General features: G+C 48.4%; 1 protein-coding gene across 2 annotated transcripts in view; it reads right to left on the reverse strand.

The window, feature by feature from the left end:
• The window catches only part of TRIP10 (thyroid hormone receptor interactor 10), a 173762-nt gene that overhangs the window by 88876 nt on the left and 67802 nt on the right, over positions 1–17084 (reverse strand). For both annotated transcript variants that reach the window (XM_085600427.1, XM_085600426.1), the window contains exons 2-3: positions 6613–6728; positions 4552–4608 (exon numbers count right to left, since the gene is read on the reverse strand). In XM_085600427.1, the coding sequence (XP_085456553.1) occupies positions 4552–4608; positions 6613–6728 (173 nt within the window). The remainder of the gene's footprint in view (positions 1–4551; positions 4609–6612; positions 6729–17084) is intronic.

The raw sequence follows: 17084 nt of genomic DNA on the forward strand, positions 1-17084 counted from the left end.
GTGTGGATTACAGAGGACTCAATGCTGTCACTAGGACAGATGCACATCCTATTCCAAAGGCAGATGAGCTCATAGTTTTTGAGCACATTTGACTTGACAGCTGGCTATTGGCAAATCAGATTATCTGAGGAGTCTAAGGCCAAAACAGCATTCTCAACCCCAGGTGGGCATTATCAATTTTTGGTGATGCCCTTTGGTCTGAAGAATGCACCTGCCACCTTCCAAAGGCTGGTGAATCAAGTCCTTACTGGGTTGGATGACTTTTGTGCAGCATATCTTGATGACATTGCTGTCTTTAGCTCCACCTGGGAGGATCACCTGATCCACCTGAAGAAGGTACTTGAGGCTCTGCAAAAGGCAGGCCTCACTATCAAGGCTACTAAGTGCCAGATAGGGCAGAGTAAGGTTGTGTATTTGGGCCACCTTGTAGGTGGAGGCCAAGTTCAACCACTGGAGAGTAAGATACAATCCATCAAGGACTGGTCTCCTCCAACCACCCAGACTCAAGTTCGAGCTTTCTTGGGCTTGACTGGGTACTACAGGAAGTTTGTTAAGAACTATGGGTCCATTGGGACTCCTCTTAGTGATCTGACATCCAAGAAGATGCCCAAAAAGGTTCAGTGGACAGTAAGCTGTCAAAATGCATTTGATGACCTGAAGAAGGCCATGTGCTCTGCACCTATCCTGAAAAGTCCTGACTACTCCAAAGAGTTTATTGTCCAAACAGATGCTTCTGAGTTGGGTGTGGGAGCTGTGCTGTCACAACTTAATGTAGATGGTCAAGACCAACCCATTGCTTTTATTAGCAGAAGGTTGACCCCCAGAGAGAAGAATTGGTCAGCTATTGAGAGGGAGGCCTTTGCTGTGGTGTGGGCCCTGAAGAAGCTGAGGCCATACTTGTTTGGCACTCACTTCAAGATTCAGACCGACCATAAGCCCCTCTTGTGGCTAAATCAGATGAAGGGTGAAAACCCCAAACTGCTTAGGTGGTCCATTTCCCTACAGGGGATGGACTTTACAGTGGAGCACCGGCCAGGGGAATGCAGATGGTCTCTCCAGGTACTTCCACTTAGGACATGAAGACGAGACTGGTCAAGGCTAGTTTAATGTCCCTGCGTTTGGGGGGTTGTGTAGGAGAGTAGGGTCTGCTATCCTATGGTCACCCCAAATTTTTGCTTTTTTGCTTCACTGGTTTTTGACATATTGAGGCTGTGGGCCTGCTAATCAGAGCCCCAGCCTGCTGTTCTCTCTACTAAATTAACACTATGCACTCTAGGTGCATAACCAATTGGAACTGGATCACCCTGTGAGCCCCTTGTACCAGTGTACACTAGGTACCCAGGGCATTGGTGTATCTAAGGCCTGCCAGGGGCTGAAGCATGTATTATGCCACACCAGGCTTGGCCTAACAATTTGACACAACTGGCTGATTACTCAGCTGGGGTAAGTTGGAGTAATCACCTCTTACTTAGGTGTAGTATACCTATACCTAACCTTAAATGGGACACAGAGTAACCTATAAGTCACTCTTATGGCAGGCCTTAACAATCCTGAAGGCAGAGTGCTTGGTTTCATGTGAGATGGTGCTCTGGCATGAGCTGAGCCTGTCTGCAGTGATCGGAACCACTTCCTTTTACTGTTTCCAGATATCGCCATACCATATACTCTTAAGTGCATTATGAACCTCGCGGTTAAATGCTATCTTTGGTTTGGCTTTATCAAAACATGTCGAGTAAGGTGTCATACGAATTGGAATACTAACCCCTCGCCAATTCTGGCGACGGGGTTAGCATTCCACCCTTCTAGAGGGACACGACATGTACAGTACCTGAAACCCAGGTAAAATCAGACAACCACAAAATGGATGCTGCCACCACAGACACAAGTGTGCCCTCCTGCTGCTGGGAGTCCTTCCAGCTTGGGAGACGTGGACAAAGGGTTTCCTGCCAGGGGAGGTGCATGCACCACCCCAGACAGGATTTTGTGTATTGGTCAGGTAGGGCTTCAATAGAATGAGACATGCCTGAGGCTCACAAGGAGCCTCGGTGCATATGCCAGTTCAAACCGGTCCTGGGGCACACCAGCCCCGGACCTGGGGCGAGCTGGACAAAGGATTGGGGGTGTAACCACCCCCCCTTCCTGGTCCCACCCATAGGGAGGGACCTAGCAGGTAGTCCGGCCCCTAGAATCCGCTGAAAGGTAGGAGCTGTGTCCTAAGACTTCAGACATCCTGGAATCAACTTAACCACAAGAAGAAGACGGGAACTTCGACGCTCTGCTGCACAGAGGACTGAAGGAAATCTCCCCTATGGTCAGGGAGTGACCATCTTGCTAACGCAAGCACCAACCAGCTATTGAACGTCTGCTGTGCCGCCGCCTCTAGCCGGAGCCCGAGCCCAGAGCCCGACAAGAACTGGACCTCCAGACCTCTCACCGCCCGATCCACAGTCCCTGCAAAGAAGGAACCCGTGGAGGCACCGAGACACGTGGAGCCAGCCATCTTGGAAGACCGACGACAAGCTGCAAGCGCAACGACAGAGGCTCCCTCCAAGTTGTGCTTTGGGTCCTGAGAAGCCCAACACCCGAGCAGCATCTGCACCAAAGGTGAGCCCTCCAGCATCTCCACGATCTGCGTGGGGCCCCTCTGCACTTTGCATCTCGACGCGCCTGCCCGGTCCCTGGCCCGTTGGCTAGTGGCCATTTTGGCGACCCATTTGGAAATCAACGACGCTGGTCTGGATGCTCCAGACTGGCCCTAGCTGCTCTTCAAAAGAGCAGCCCCTCTGAACTTGCTGGTCAGAACAATCAGCTTTCCTCTCTTTCCACGACTCCTGCCTTTGCCAAGGCTTGTTTGCTTCTTTCGAGTCGCCGGCACCGCCGAGAGCCTGCGTGGGACAGCTCGTGAACCGACTCCTGGACGTCGTCGACCTTCAGGGACCACGTGGCTGCGGAGACAAGCTACCCCTCATCACCTGTTTGCACCCGACATCGCCTGGTACCTACCTGGTGCCACGCCGGTCACTGGCTAGTGACTGTGAACACTGTCCCCTCTGCTTTCAGGTCTTCTACAACTCCGATCCACCCTTGGATCCAACGCATCTCTTCTGGACCGACCGCCTGCAGCATCTTTGTCATCAGGCTCCATTGAATCGATAGAAGAAACCCGACGCACTTCGAGACCTATGCACCCGCTTCCTGTGGGTGAGGTAACGCTGGCACTCCGGTGCCCAAGTGTAGAGAATCATCTCTAGTGTCTGTGTTTCAAATCTTGAGATCGTAGTCCATCCAGAAGATCCTTTCTGCAGTAACTTACTTTTACGCACCCATTGAAAACCTATGGGAGCACGCGTGTGACTTTACTCACTGCACACGCGACCTGTGGACCTCCTGGTCACTAACTGAAGTTAGCTCCTTGTAGGCCCAGCGATTCTAGAGGCCCTAGGCCTTTTCCCTTTCCTGTTCGTGGTACTTATACCACTATTTTAGTATATGGTTTGAGTGGCCACCAGGGCCCATCCATATAAAGTGAAACTTCTGTATGTTATAACATTGTCTTGTTTAACGATTTGTGCTCCTGTGCTCATAAAGAGTCTAGGGGATACTTTGAGAAATAAATACATATATATTTTGAATATATATCTGTGTGGTGTCCTTTCATTGGTATAAAAGGGGGTTACATTTGGTAAAACAGCCTGCTTAACACGCTTTAACGAGTTTAGGCTCAAAGACTGCTTAGCCTACGCTACCACTAGGGCAGCTAGTCCGAAAAGGTTGACTTACAACCACACCATAAGGGTTGCTTGGCATGGTACAAGGTGGTCACTTTAACTAGTGAACATCATATACCAGGCCAACTTCTCACACAAGGCTTTAGCAGCTCGGGCAGAGAAGAACAGATGCCACTGGATACTTTAATAGACTGACAAGTGCAAATGAAATCAGAATTTGTCAACACAAGGGCTGTGCTACACCTGCCTACCCAGAGGAACTGTATGAAGGATATTGGCATATTTCTGACAAATTGACAGAATGTAATGCCGGTTTTTACTAGCCCCTCACTCAAATGTTAAGTGTATTGTTTAAGCTTCGGGGTGAGGTCATTTCTAAAAAAAACCTTACTAGTTCACCACAGAGGGTGCAATCTCACTGGGATTAACGCCCTTTCCTGCTGTTGCATGTGTTAGGTTTCATTTTAGTTCAAATTCCCGCCTGTGCCAGTGCTTAGTTATCACCATAGTTGTCTGTCAGTCCTCTGTACTCCTGGCTAGTGTGTGATACCTTGCAGAGCATTGCATGCCACAGGCTTTATTGCCGACTCACTTGCCTTGGGCAAATCTTGCCAGGCTGTCTGGCTTGCAGGCCTTTTCACACTGCAGGGGTGGTAGGTTAATGCCGTCTCCACAATCAGACGTATCTGGGCTCACCAACACATCTCCGTCTTAATCTTTTGTGCTGCACATGTCACCCACTTTACTCCTCACGTTCAACCAACTTGTCTCTCCCTAAACCCCATGCATTTGTTCCCCTACAAATGGAACCAGAAGAACTTACTTGCATTCCGGGTCATCCTTGGCGATCCGCTTCGGAAGGTACTTCTTTACCAAATTCCTGCACAACGAAGAGGGGGTGCAGGAGAATGGGTTACAAGCAAAATGAAGGCAAGAGACGGAAGAATCAACCGAAGCATCCATGACCACGCAAGCAGCCTGCCCTTGCTGAGAAAGGCCCATCCAACCTCCTCTTAGGCTACGATCTCGCTTCCCCTCACAATAGACGTAAACGCCTCCTCCTCACATCCCCACTGTGGCTTTGAACGGCCATCTTAGAATGCAGCCAAACCCAACACACTATGCAAGGGGACCTGATCACCCAACACCTTGCTAGAGCCACCAACACCACATCCACTGGGAACCAAAGCTCTTCTCCACATGCTAGGACTGTGAAGAACAAGGTGTCCACACCCTGCTGGGGCCACAACTATCCAACCTGCAGTGGTGACCCGACCAGCCCTGCCCTTGTTGGTCCTGGGAGCCCCCTTACACAGATGGGGTTATGAGGCTCCTTTACCCTCCTCCCAATGGGGAACCAAGGCACCCCCACCCCTGCAGAGACCGAGTCCCATCTCCCCAGCGGCCGCCAAGAGGTCTCCAGGCCCACTGAGGACCAGAGCACTTCATAGATCCTCACCACCCGAGTACCCCCAACCTTTGCTCCCACTACTGCTGGGAACCCTCACACCAGCCCAGTTTGGTGTCTGAGCCTCCATCCATACTGGAGACCCAAGGACACTCACTAGTGCTGCAGGTGACCCACCCCTTTTTTTTAAAAAAACATCTTTTTATTACTGAATTATAGAAACCTCTGTATACAACCAATTACGACTTGGTCAGCTTACATTTCCACATCAATCACAACCAATATAGAAATTACTTCAGCGTATTAATCCAAGTCCAATTCTCCCTCGATCACTGTTCCGGGATTGTCATTTTGTCTCCTGGTCCCATTCAGCATCAATGTGGGGTTAGTGCAAATTCCCCCTCTGTAGGAGTTCCATTTTCTCCAGATCAAGTCCCACTTCTTTAGACCCACCACTTTTTGATACTCAAGTCCTGCACCACCCTGCGTGAGCTGTAAACAACTCACCCTTTGGTGTAGGACAAATGACTAGGGGGATGCTAGAGATCAGGGGAGCTGGTTCTCTCCTCTCCATCAGAAAGGAGTTCTCACCACCACTTCCCCACACAACTTTACCTGAATAAACTGAAACTTTAACCCCAGTTTCTTCTCACCTTCACCCTACCAGCACCGGGAGCTCCCACCAAGGGAGGAGCTCAGCTCCCACTTTGCTCACTGCTGTCCACCAGCAAAGGAAGGCCTCACATCCGCTTCCCTCTACTTCACCCAGTCTACTAGGGCTCCCACTTCCACTCTGACCCCCTCCTTAATCCTCAGTCCATAGGCAGCAAATCCCTCACCTCCTCCCCTCTGGCAAAGTAAACACAGACATTTAGGCTCTCTCCCCAAGAGCACCAGGGTCTCCGCTTGCACTTTCCTTGAGTGAGAGTGCACTTACTGTTACCCGTCAGCAGCTCCTGTCCTTCCCTTCAGCTGACGAGTCATCCCAGGAAGGGACTCCTCTCACATGCATCCTACCTCAATACGCTTCTAACAGAGTACGGTCACACCTATGCGCTCTCTTTCTCCATTTCCCTTCTATCCCCCCTACCTCAATCCCAATTAGCGAGTGCCACCTCCTCCCTGCTTGTAGCACTCACTCCCCCAGCAGGCAGCGCTTACACCGATGGTTCTTCCCTCCAGGAGGGTGTCCTCTCATCCACACGTTTCTTCATCATCCCAACTCCTGCTACCATGGGATGCTCTCACCCCATCCCTTCTTTCCCATCCCCCATTGCACAGGTCTCACCCCCATCATGCAGTACCCTCACCGCCACTCTCTTCACCGCCCTTTTCTGGTAGTAGGCGCTCTCATCTACTGCATCCCTAAGCACCCTCTCCCCCACCAGGGGGTGCTCTGCCACCACACTAGCTCCACCACGCTCCTCAGGAGGAGATGCTCATGTCGCCAGCCCCCCCACCAGGGGTCGCTCGTACCTCAGGTGCTTGGCATACTGCTGCTCGATCTCGGTTCGCTCCCTCACAAACTTCACATATTTCTCCACCAACTCCAGCCCCCATTGGGTGTGCCGCTCGATCACGTCAAACTGGTCCTGAGAGAGAGAAACAGAGGAAAGCAGCGAGAGGTCACAAGCGAAGGATACAAAACAGTCCACAGCCACCTCCCTGAGACCTCAGTGCTGAATGACATCTTCCCTTCTCGCGTAATCACAGAGACTTTCAAAGTAGCAGCAGTTGTTCACACCCTTCTTTTCAAAATGTAAGCTAACTATCCCCTCCATACCAGTCATATGATGGTGAGGATGGTAAGGGGTTCTTCATTACGGCAGGAAACCAAATGTTGCTGGTTTTGCGACGTTACGACTGAGTGCGAGCTTAGGAGACGGCACATCAGTGTCAAAGTCAAATGTGTCTGTTAATAAAGGTCATTGGAAGCTGAAACCGACAGGGGATTCCAGAAAGGCCGGCTTGGGGATCAAAAAAGGATGATCTCGAGTCATCACTAACCCCGTGTGGCCACTGGGAAACATTGTCATTGCTGAAGGGAAGGAGAAGACATCCATTTCATGAGAGGGAAAAGGGGAACTCCACTGTCGTCCACAGACACAGAGTACACCTGGGTATGAGGGGTGGATGGGGGCGGTTGGGGGTGCTATAGACATTTCCCTGTAAAAATCTCCTTTTATTGTTGTCCAAGTGACAAGGTTCGGCGCTGTCCCAATCTGTAGGAGTGTTTTCCGATTGTTAAACTAATTATAGGATTATTCTTAGGTGTTCCATATTTATGTTCTGCAAAGAAAATGTTAACTTCATTTCAAAGTGTAAAAAAAGAACCTTGGCGGTGGGCAATTTGTGCTGAGAGCTTGCACTTTCCTCCTGAACCGGAAAAAAAAATTCTGGTAATTACAAGTTCTCTTTTCCTCTGGCAAGCAACAAAACATCCAAGACAGACGGTGTTTGGTTACTGTACTTCTGAGGCACCTCGGAAGTACCCAGAATGAGGTGGTGCTGTGGTGCAGTGAAAAACAGACTATCAAGCAATCAAGAAGTACTGAGTCCCCTCTGCCCCCGCACCTTCAATTCTGCACCCTACCCCTCAACATCTTGGGGCCGCAGACATATTCTGACCCAGCCCTCAGTCACACAGCACCCAGAGTAGCCACTGGCTAGCAGTATAACACTGTCATTGACCCTGAAACCCTTCTCCTCATCGGGGTTGTCAGGCAAACTCCTCCTTTAGGGATTTTTCAGGCAATGTCCCTCCTGCGTGTGACCTACAAAAGACTAGTAACTGATCAGTTCACCAGAGGAGGGGATCACATTCTTATAACCCTTTCACTCTATCTTGGATACAAAGCTGAAAATAAAATCTCAAAACTTCTAGAGATGGGATCTCCTCATCACCATCACCAAGGATATTGAAAAGGAAATAGGAGCTGGAGAAAGATAGATTGGTGGGCAAGGTCGCGTCAGCACAGCAAATAAGAAATGGCAACGCGCAATGAGAGGCAACTCCATCATTCTTTCTCAGGGTCCATCTTTTTAACGTGTTGGGGTTAACATGTGACTGAACTGGCTACAAGAATCCATGGGCAAGTTAAATAAGCCAAAAAGAAAAGGTAATGGCAAAGCCAGAAGGAACAGACAATGCAACAATGTTCAAGCAACGGGTAGTGCCCACCTAGTCTCAATTAGGCCACCCAGAAGTCTACAGTTTATTAAGGACCAGGGCCAATTTAATATTTCCCTGACTCAAAAGCATGTTTCCTCAACAGTGTGCCACATATCCCCTTTCTCCTGCATCAAGTCTCAGAATACTGAAGGAGACAGTTGCCAAATTAGCAAGACAGTCACATATATGTCCTCAAAATGCTAACATTTGTTATTAATGAAAAGACAGTCATTACACTAAACTACAAAGACCTAATTATTCCTGTATATTTTTTTGTTCATGTCTGATACAATGTGTTCTATATATAAAAAAAAATCTAATGTTATTAAAAAAACACAGACTGGGGCAAAGTCCCATCAATCTACTCTCTATTGAAGGCTACAATGTTGACATATTTTGACCAGTAGGACTTGGTTCCAAACACGTCAGCAGGATTTCTCCTGGTAAAAACATTTGAAACATTCTGATTATGTTTAATAAACATTTTGAGAATGCAACAGTAGCAACTTTGCGCTCTGTGTTCTGCAAAACAATGGAAATGGAATGTGACCTGGTCTGAGAGTGCGTTCCCTTTATTTTGAATTACAAAGAGTGCCCCAGATTTGTCCACTTAACATATCACAGACCTAAATCATCCTGACTTCAAATTAGGATACAGCAAACGTTGGCTCAGTGAGTTAAACACTTGTCATCAATATCAGCGGTCTTTGTGGGCCTCGCAGAGGGAGCGTCGCCCCACTGCTCGTTGAGCAGTGGAAAATAAAAATAAAATGATGATAACAAGAAGTTATTATCATTTGCGAGACTCCAGCCAGGTCGCGCGGGCGGGGATACGCTCCCCGACGTCAGAGGGAGAAGGAGTGGTTTGCACTCCCTCCCTAAGTGTGAATGACGCTTGGTCGGCCCTCTGGGGCCGGCCAAACAGTCATGCGCACAGCCCCAGTAAAGAACATGCCCAGGCTCAGATGCAATGCCTGGGCGGCCAAAAAGGCCGCTCAGACCAATCACGATGCTGCTCCTGCAGCGTAGTGACTGGCTGGAAGAGTCTGGGAGCCTGGGTGCTTCCGGTGCTGGCAAGGATGGAGGAGAGATGTGCAGCGGCTGCTGCGGCAAAGAAGGTAAGTTTATTTTTAATTTTCTTCATTTTTCTGCATAATTATGGCTTTACAGCATTTGCCACATAATCCATAATCTGCTGCATAATCCGCAGATTTGAACAAAAGAAGTTTGCTTCTATCTCAAACTGATGAAAAGTTACTAAAAAAAGTGATGGCATGGGCTCAAGCGCAGTGAAAGGCCCTCTGTAAAAGCTAACTGGCCATTTTTCAGTTGTTTCTTTCTGTATTTGGTTGTTAAACTGGTACTAATGAGGTGAAATTTTTGTTGAAAAAGTATTACCATGTTAAAAACTACAAAATCATGAAGTAACATAAAAAATGTGTTCTGCATTATGCCACACAATTTGCTTTTTCTTGCCACATGATTTCGTCAACCCTCCAAATAATTTGGTACTACCCTGCCGCATAATCCCAGTGGCCCAACATGTACATCAGAGTGGTACCAATAATAAGCATATTGTGCCACAAGGTACTTTCAAGTTTAGGGGCGGAGAAGCCCAGCCCACCCAATAAGGCAATGTCAATACTTACAGGACAATTCTGGGCTGTTTTACACCTCACTGCAGCCTGGTCATTACCAATCTTAACTAGTCAAAAAACGTTTGGCTAAGGGGAGTGGGCATGTGCTAGACCAGGTGCAGCAATTTGGACAAAATAATCATTTTCTTAAGAACCAGGCATTCAGCCATTGACAGTCGGAGGAAGATCAATCTGTTTACCTAGCTAGTGATGTAACTTTATTCGAATTCAAAATTCATGAAGTCATAAAAGCAGCAGGTTCATTACAAAGACAAGTATAAAAAATGTTAAATGCATACGAAATTACTCTAAAAATTGATTAAACTTTTCCTAGTGATGTAGTCTATCGCCACTCCATAGCTATTCCCTCCTCATTGGAGATATATATCCCTTTGCACCTGAATATCAAAGTAATACACTGCTGCGTCCCTGTCACTTTGGCAGAACGTCCGTTTCTCATTTTTGCGGAAATGACATCAATGGTGGTAGCACAGATTTAGAACAATTGTTGGTGAATCCCTGTATCCCGCTCCCGCTACTTGATTCCTGATCAGGGGTCGGTCTAGTTTTATGTCTGGGTTTTAACATATAATACAATATTATGTCGCCTGTAGTGAATCTAATTTTTGATGGGTTCCAAATCGTAAGCCGCTGCCAGAGTGGTACTGCCTCAGCCAACTGGCACGAGGTTCTACTGCCTGGGCAAACAGAATAGGTTACAGGAGCACCCTTCTCTAGGGCCCTTAGTTTTTGGATAAGTCAATTATCCCCTTACGTTTGCACCTTGTTTGCATAAATTAGTTTGATCCATTTAAGCAGTCCCATCCCTATGGCCATCCTGCCCACGACCACAAGGATGAAAGCCCACCTGCCCAACTGAAACACTTTAGCTACATCAGGAAGGTCGCATCTGTCCTGATCTCAAGGTTAAGTTGGTGAGGTATAGAGAAAAAAGGTACATAGGTTGTCACTGTGGATCTGCCCGGTATGAATCCGGACTGGTCCAGCAGAACCAGTCCTAGCATGTAGGGCATTTGTCTATTTACCATTAATTTAATCTATTCCTTTTCAAAAGGGCCTCATTTGGCAACTCAAATTTTGCCCAACTCTTCCTCACCTCCTTCCATCATCCTCATATGGCTTGCTCATCTCTCTTTATAAATGGTTGGCCATTGCCATCCACTTTGGTATGAATGTTGTACAGCACCTCCAGTACACAACCCACCGTTGTCTGTACAACACTCTTACGGTTGTGTTCTTTTTCCCTGAATTTGCACTGCAAGCACCTATGCAAATAAGTGCACCTCTCTTTGGTGGTTAGCCGAAGAGCAACACATAATCTGATCTTTCCAGCAGCAGCAAGGAGTTATTGCACCTTTATTGCACAACTCATTCTCCTCTCTGTGACACCCACCCCCCGACACCACACTACTCCATTGTCAGACCAGTCGTCCTACAATGCACCAGGAACAAGGGTCTCTGAAGTGCATCACTGCCACCATCTCGTCCACAAACTTGTGACACAAGGTACTCTCCATGGTGTTCAATCTCAAAAACTTCACTGTCTGAGTGCCACCAAAATCCAACCCACAGAGGGTAGACTTGCTTCCTCCTTCAGGGCACGATTTCTCTGCTCCTCTAGGTCACACATCCAGAGTTGACCAGCAACCACGTGGCCTCACGGAGCACACAGCAGTCGCCGCCATCCAGTGTGCTGCCAGCCACGCACCTCCCACCCCTCACCTTCCACCTTTCTTTCCACCCCCATGGTGAACAAGTCGGTATTTAATGTAAAGGAAATGCAGATATTCCTCATGAAAACCTAACATGGGTTGTATGCATTATTATTATTAGTCAAGCTGGAGGCTTTGGAGTCAATCCAAAAATATCTTTAAGCTTTTGGTATTCCCGGAGCCAACGTCCCCATCTCAGCTAAATATCAGAGGCCATGCCCCTGGCCACATCTTCTGCTCCTAGCAAGATAGAACGGCCTCAGGCCCTAGACTTTGCTGGACGTGCGTCTCAGTAAATTATTATAGTTTGGTTGCCACGAGCCATCCACTCTGAAATTCGTGACCTTAGGGTTCTATCCCCTGTGCAACAGAGCAACTAGGTTTACTGGCTGCATCAGGTCACCGGCTGGGAACAAACACCTTATAATACGCCAGGTTGCCGCATGCCTTGGGCACTAGGGAAGGTTACATGCTGCTAACTTGTGCTGTTCAGTTGACTTGGCCTCTGGACTATTCAAAACTAAAAAGGTCATTTCAAAGTTGATTAGTTGCCTCAGGCCAATGTACCTCAAGGTTAGTACGTCCTAGCTATAGAGGGACTTTGAAGTATCAAGCCATAACGATATGCACTTGGTGCCTCGTGGCAGAAGCTACAGTGGACTTGCGCTTCAAGGGTTAATGCAAGCGCCAGCTTCATGCTCCAGGTTCTAAGGCGCTTGGGCCTCTAACGTTAACACATGGTTGCCTCAGGCACTAGGTAAGACACACCTTGCATGGATAACACAGACTTGTTTGCCTCGTGTCCTGGATCTCTATGAGACCTATGCACTACCTTCAAGGGTTAAAAAGCCCCTGGCAACCCAGGCACTGGCCCTTCAAAGGGTTAAGTCTCTTTGCTTGCCTGCCCCTTGGATACGCAGGTACTCGCGCCTGCAAAAAGTGAATACTTTCTGGCTTCCTCGTGCCCAGAATGTGCAGAATGCGCCAGGACAGGTTCTTCCAGTCCTGGAGGAAGAGCTGGGAAGTCCGTGGTGCCACTCCCCGGCCTACCGGTGAACTCGGCCTTTGCTTTCTACGGGCCGAGAATGTCGGGCTCAGCCCCGCCCAGCCCTCCATGCTGCGCTGCCTAATAATGTGCACCTGGGAGAGCGCGCGGGCAGCTCGGCTCTTGCACAGGAGGCCTGGACGCTGGCGCCCCTCCCGTGCCACCATAACACAAGAGGCCTGACCTGGTACAGCTGGGTGGGTGAAGGGGACAGGCTGCGGCGATGCCTACAACGCAGGACCGTGTTGTCGTATTCGGGCGGGGGCACTGGGTTCAGCAGGCCACTCCCATTTACACATGAGCGAATAACGCACTCCCTGGGGTGAAAGTGAGACGGCGCTGCGGTTGCCTCTACGCAGGTGTCCGACAAGCCACACAATTTGCAATTCTGGGACTCCTATGTTATGGAATGCATAGTAAACGCAGAGCCTGGCCGGGAGAGATCCGAGATTAGGCCCGAAGAGGGCTGCTAAAGCCCGAACGAAACGTGTTCTTGTATTGTATCGTAATTGCATGTATATAGGGTTTACGACCCCGCCCAAGGCGCTGAAGCGTTCTTGCCACCTCAAACTTCCGGGGCTGCAGAGTCCCACTTACTGTGGGGGAAAGGAGGCATTGGTTGAAAACAGCGAATACGAAAAACTGCCCCCTTATTCCACGAGACCCAGCAAAAAACAAAAATGGCTCAAGCCACCAAAATATCACCAGGCAAACACAAGACAACATGTACGTCAACGACAGCCTGGATACGGAAGGCATTGCTGCCTGGAGAGACCCGAATATCGTTGGCCACCATGCAGGCAGGTGCACCCCGCCAGTCTAGAGATGACCGTAGGGCTCAGCGATATTACAGGCAGGTAAAAAAAAGTGAGAGGCAGTGAGCTATGCTGGGGGTGCAAGCAACACAGCTGCACACGGGTTTAAATAACAAGCAGCATAACTGGACAATGGGGAAACGAGTGACACACCTGAAAAGAGAGAGCAGCAGTCGAGTGCTCAGACCAAGATGTAAAGACACAGCGTCACACTCAAGTCAGCGGCAGCCTGGTCTGCTCTCCTAGTTTGCCAATTGTCGGTCTCACCTGAGACAGCACATGCGATGTCGGTTGAAAGAGATCTTGTCTACTTATGGGGGACTTAGAGGCCCTCCATTGCTTATTATTGGTTGGTTCGATCGTCACTCTCGTTTACTTGCTTCTCTTTGGCCAGCTCGTGAAAGCTTCACTTGCACTTCACTATGTGTTCTTTTTTTTAATTAAAAAGCATTATAACGTGGCCAGCTTTAAAAAAATGTTATTACTGACAGACAGGGTGGGGAAAGAAGCATATATACCCTCCATGTCGCATGCTGTTCCTCCAGTCAAGATGCCCCCTGACCCACCGTTCGCTAGCTGTTGTACAACATGGCAAAAAAAGTTACTGAGAAAGGCAATAGCTCGCATAGGTGGGGCTTTACCAATGCTCGTTTCGTTTCTTCCCCCAGTTCACCTGCATGTTTGGTCTGGCATTAGCAAAGACCTTTTGTTTTTACCAAAAACTATGCATGTACATATTCACAGAAAAGGACCACAGTAAAAAACACAATCGTAAAAAACACAATCGCAAAAAACACAGAAATTCTCCAGTAACAGTTAGAAGGTAAAACCACACAAATATAAAAGAGTATTACCCCTTTAAATAGGGCTATGCAAATTTTTTCAATGCTAAGATCCAGGAAACCAAACCGATTTATACCAAACTCCACCATCAGCAAACACAATTCGAATGCCAAACCGCCGCCGCAGCCAACATACTCAGCCTCCTCGCTCCCAAAGTTCCTATATCCAACCACTGGATTACTGTTTGGGAACAGCTCATCACGCAGAGCACCGCTGGTATCATGCACTCCGTCCACCCAGGAGCACCCACAGACCCCTGTCCTGACCACATGTTCAACCTCAGCAACAAGTTAACACAGCCATCTTCTCAACACATTCGTCACCTCAGCCAGTTTACAAGATGAGCGGGTACACGCTAAAGTCAAACCCCTCCTTAAGAAATCGTAAGCTGACCCAAACAAGCTCAATAACTACTGGCCCATCTCCCTGCTCCCCTTTCCCACCAAAGTCCAAAAAAATGCCATCAATCGCCAACTCACTGAATACCTTGAGAACAAAGATCTGGACACATCCCAATCTGGATTCTACACGAATCACAGCACCAAAACCACCCTGACTGCAGCCACAGACTACATCAGAATCCTCCTAGACCGGGGAAGAGTGTCCACCCTGATCCTCCTTGACCTCTCAGCTGTCTTGGACACTGTGTGTCCCACCACACCCTGATCAAGATGCTTCATCAGATTGGAATCCAATAAGACGCCCTAAAATGGATCACATTCTTTCTCACCAGAACACAGAGAATCTGCCTTCCACCATTCACCTCAGAGCCCAACAACATCAACTGCAGTGTACCAAAAAGTTCATGCCTCAACCTTACCCGGTTCAATTCCTACATGACCCCCCTGACCAACATTGTCAGGAACAGACAAAACATCATCTCCTGCCTAGAGGACACCCAGCTTATCCTCTTGCTATCGGAAGACCCATCCACCACGAGGAACAACTTCCACCTATGCATGACCAGCATCGCCGACTGGATGCAAAACAACCGCCTCAAGCTCAACACAGACAAGATAGAAGTACTGCTCTTCAGGAAACACGCTTTCCCTTGGAACGACTCCTGGTGGCCTGCTGAACTGGGTCCCTCTCTCACCCCCACGGACCATGCCCGAAACTACAGCATCATCTTGGGCAGCAAACTCACCATGAAGAACCAGATCAACTCAGTCTCCTCTGTCTGCTTCTTCACTGAATGCATGCTCCAAAAGACCTTCACATGGCTCCTAGTCTCCACCAGACACTCCGTCACTCAAGCCCTCGTCATCAGCTGCTTGGACTATGCAACGCACTCTATGCAGAAATTACCTCACACCTCCTGAAGAGACTGCAGACCATTCAGTACTCAGCAGCCAGACTCATCCTCGACTTCCCCAGATAAGTCCACATCATCCCTCACCCGAAGAAACTCTACTGGCTCCACATCCACAATAGATCCCAATAAAATATCCGGACCCATGCCTACAAAGCCCTGCACAACCAAGCACCAGCTTACCTCAACCACCACCTGAGATTCCACAAACCCTTCAGACTCCTGCACTCCGCCTCCTTCGTTCACACCCCCGCATCCGCTGAAGCAATAGTGGAGGATGCGCCTTCTCCTACCTCGCCACAAAGTCCTGCAACAGCCTCACCCTATCTACAGGAATTCAGAAGGGGACACAAGACCTGGCTATTCAACTGATGCCACCCGAACTGCCTGGCTCTTAGTGCCTAGATACCCTCACAGGTTATTAGCTGCACTTTACAAATCCTGATCAATTGACTGACCAAACCAAAAATAGGGCATACTGAGTAAAGTTCTACTTTCATGCCAAGTTTTGTATAAATCCGTACAGCGGTTTTTGCTTCATATTTTGGCAAGATTTCCTCCGGTAACTGTTTTTGTTCATGACCCATAACATTTTTCCAGCAGACAGACCTAATAAAACTCATCATTATGAAACTTAGCTGACTGAGACCCATCTAAAGGGTCAAACAGTACAGGCAACTCAAACAAGCATTTGCAATGCAATAGGTCTCGCATTTGCGAAATTTTGAGCTATTGGCATTGTAAATGACAATGCCTTTTATTTATGCATTTGAAAACCTGCACGCTGTGCGTAAACAAGCACTTTGTACTTATGGTCCATGCTTATGAGAAGCAAGGCTGGCAGTCTCTTTTACTGCCAGCCTGGCTTCTCGTAACCAAGGACTATACGTACAAAGTGCGTGTTTATGCACCGCTTGCAGGTTTTAAAAACAAATGAATAAAAGGCATTGTCATTTACAATGCCAATAGCTCAAACTTTCGCAAATGCGAGACCTATTGCATTGCAAATGCTTGTTGAGAAATACAGCTATGTCAAAATAATACCCTACAATCATGCTGCTAGTATTGGCGAGGTTTGGATTTGGCCTGAGATTTCGACAATGGGTGGTACTGCTATACACAGATTTGTTGGGACAGGTCAGCGTGAACAACCACACGTCACGCACGTTCGCTCTACAGAGAGGGACCAGGCAAGGTCGTCCCTGTCCCACTTACTGTTTGCGTTGACTCTCGAACCGCTGGCCCACTGGATAAGGCGTGATGCCTCTATAAGGGGACTGCGATGGAGTGAAGACAAAGAGGACAAAATCTCGCTAAATGCCGATGACATCCTTGGATACTTAACCTCCCCCGAGCCTCCATTAACAGTTTGCTTAACGTCATTACCAACT

The sequence above is a fragment of the Triturus cristatus genome, chromosome 4_2 (genome assembly GCF_964204655.1).
Source record: "Triturus cristatus chromosome 4_2, aTriCri1.1, whole genome shotgun sequence".
Lineage (NCBI taxonomy): Eukaryota > Metazoa > Chordata > Amphibia > Caudata > Salamandridae > Triturus > Triturus cristatus.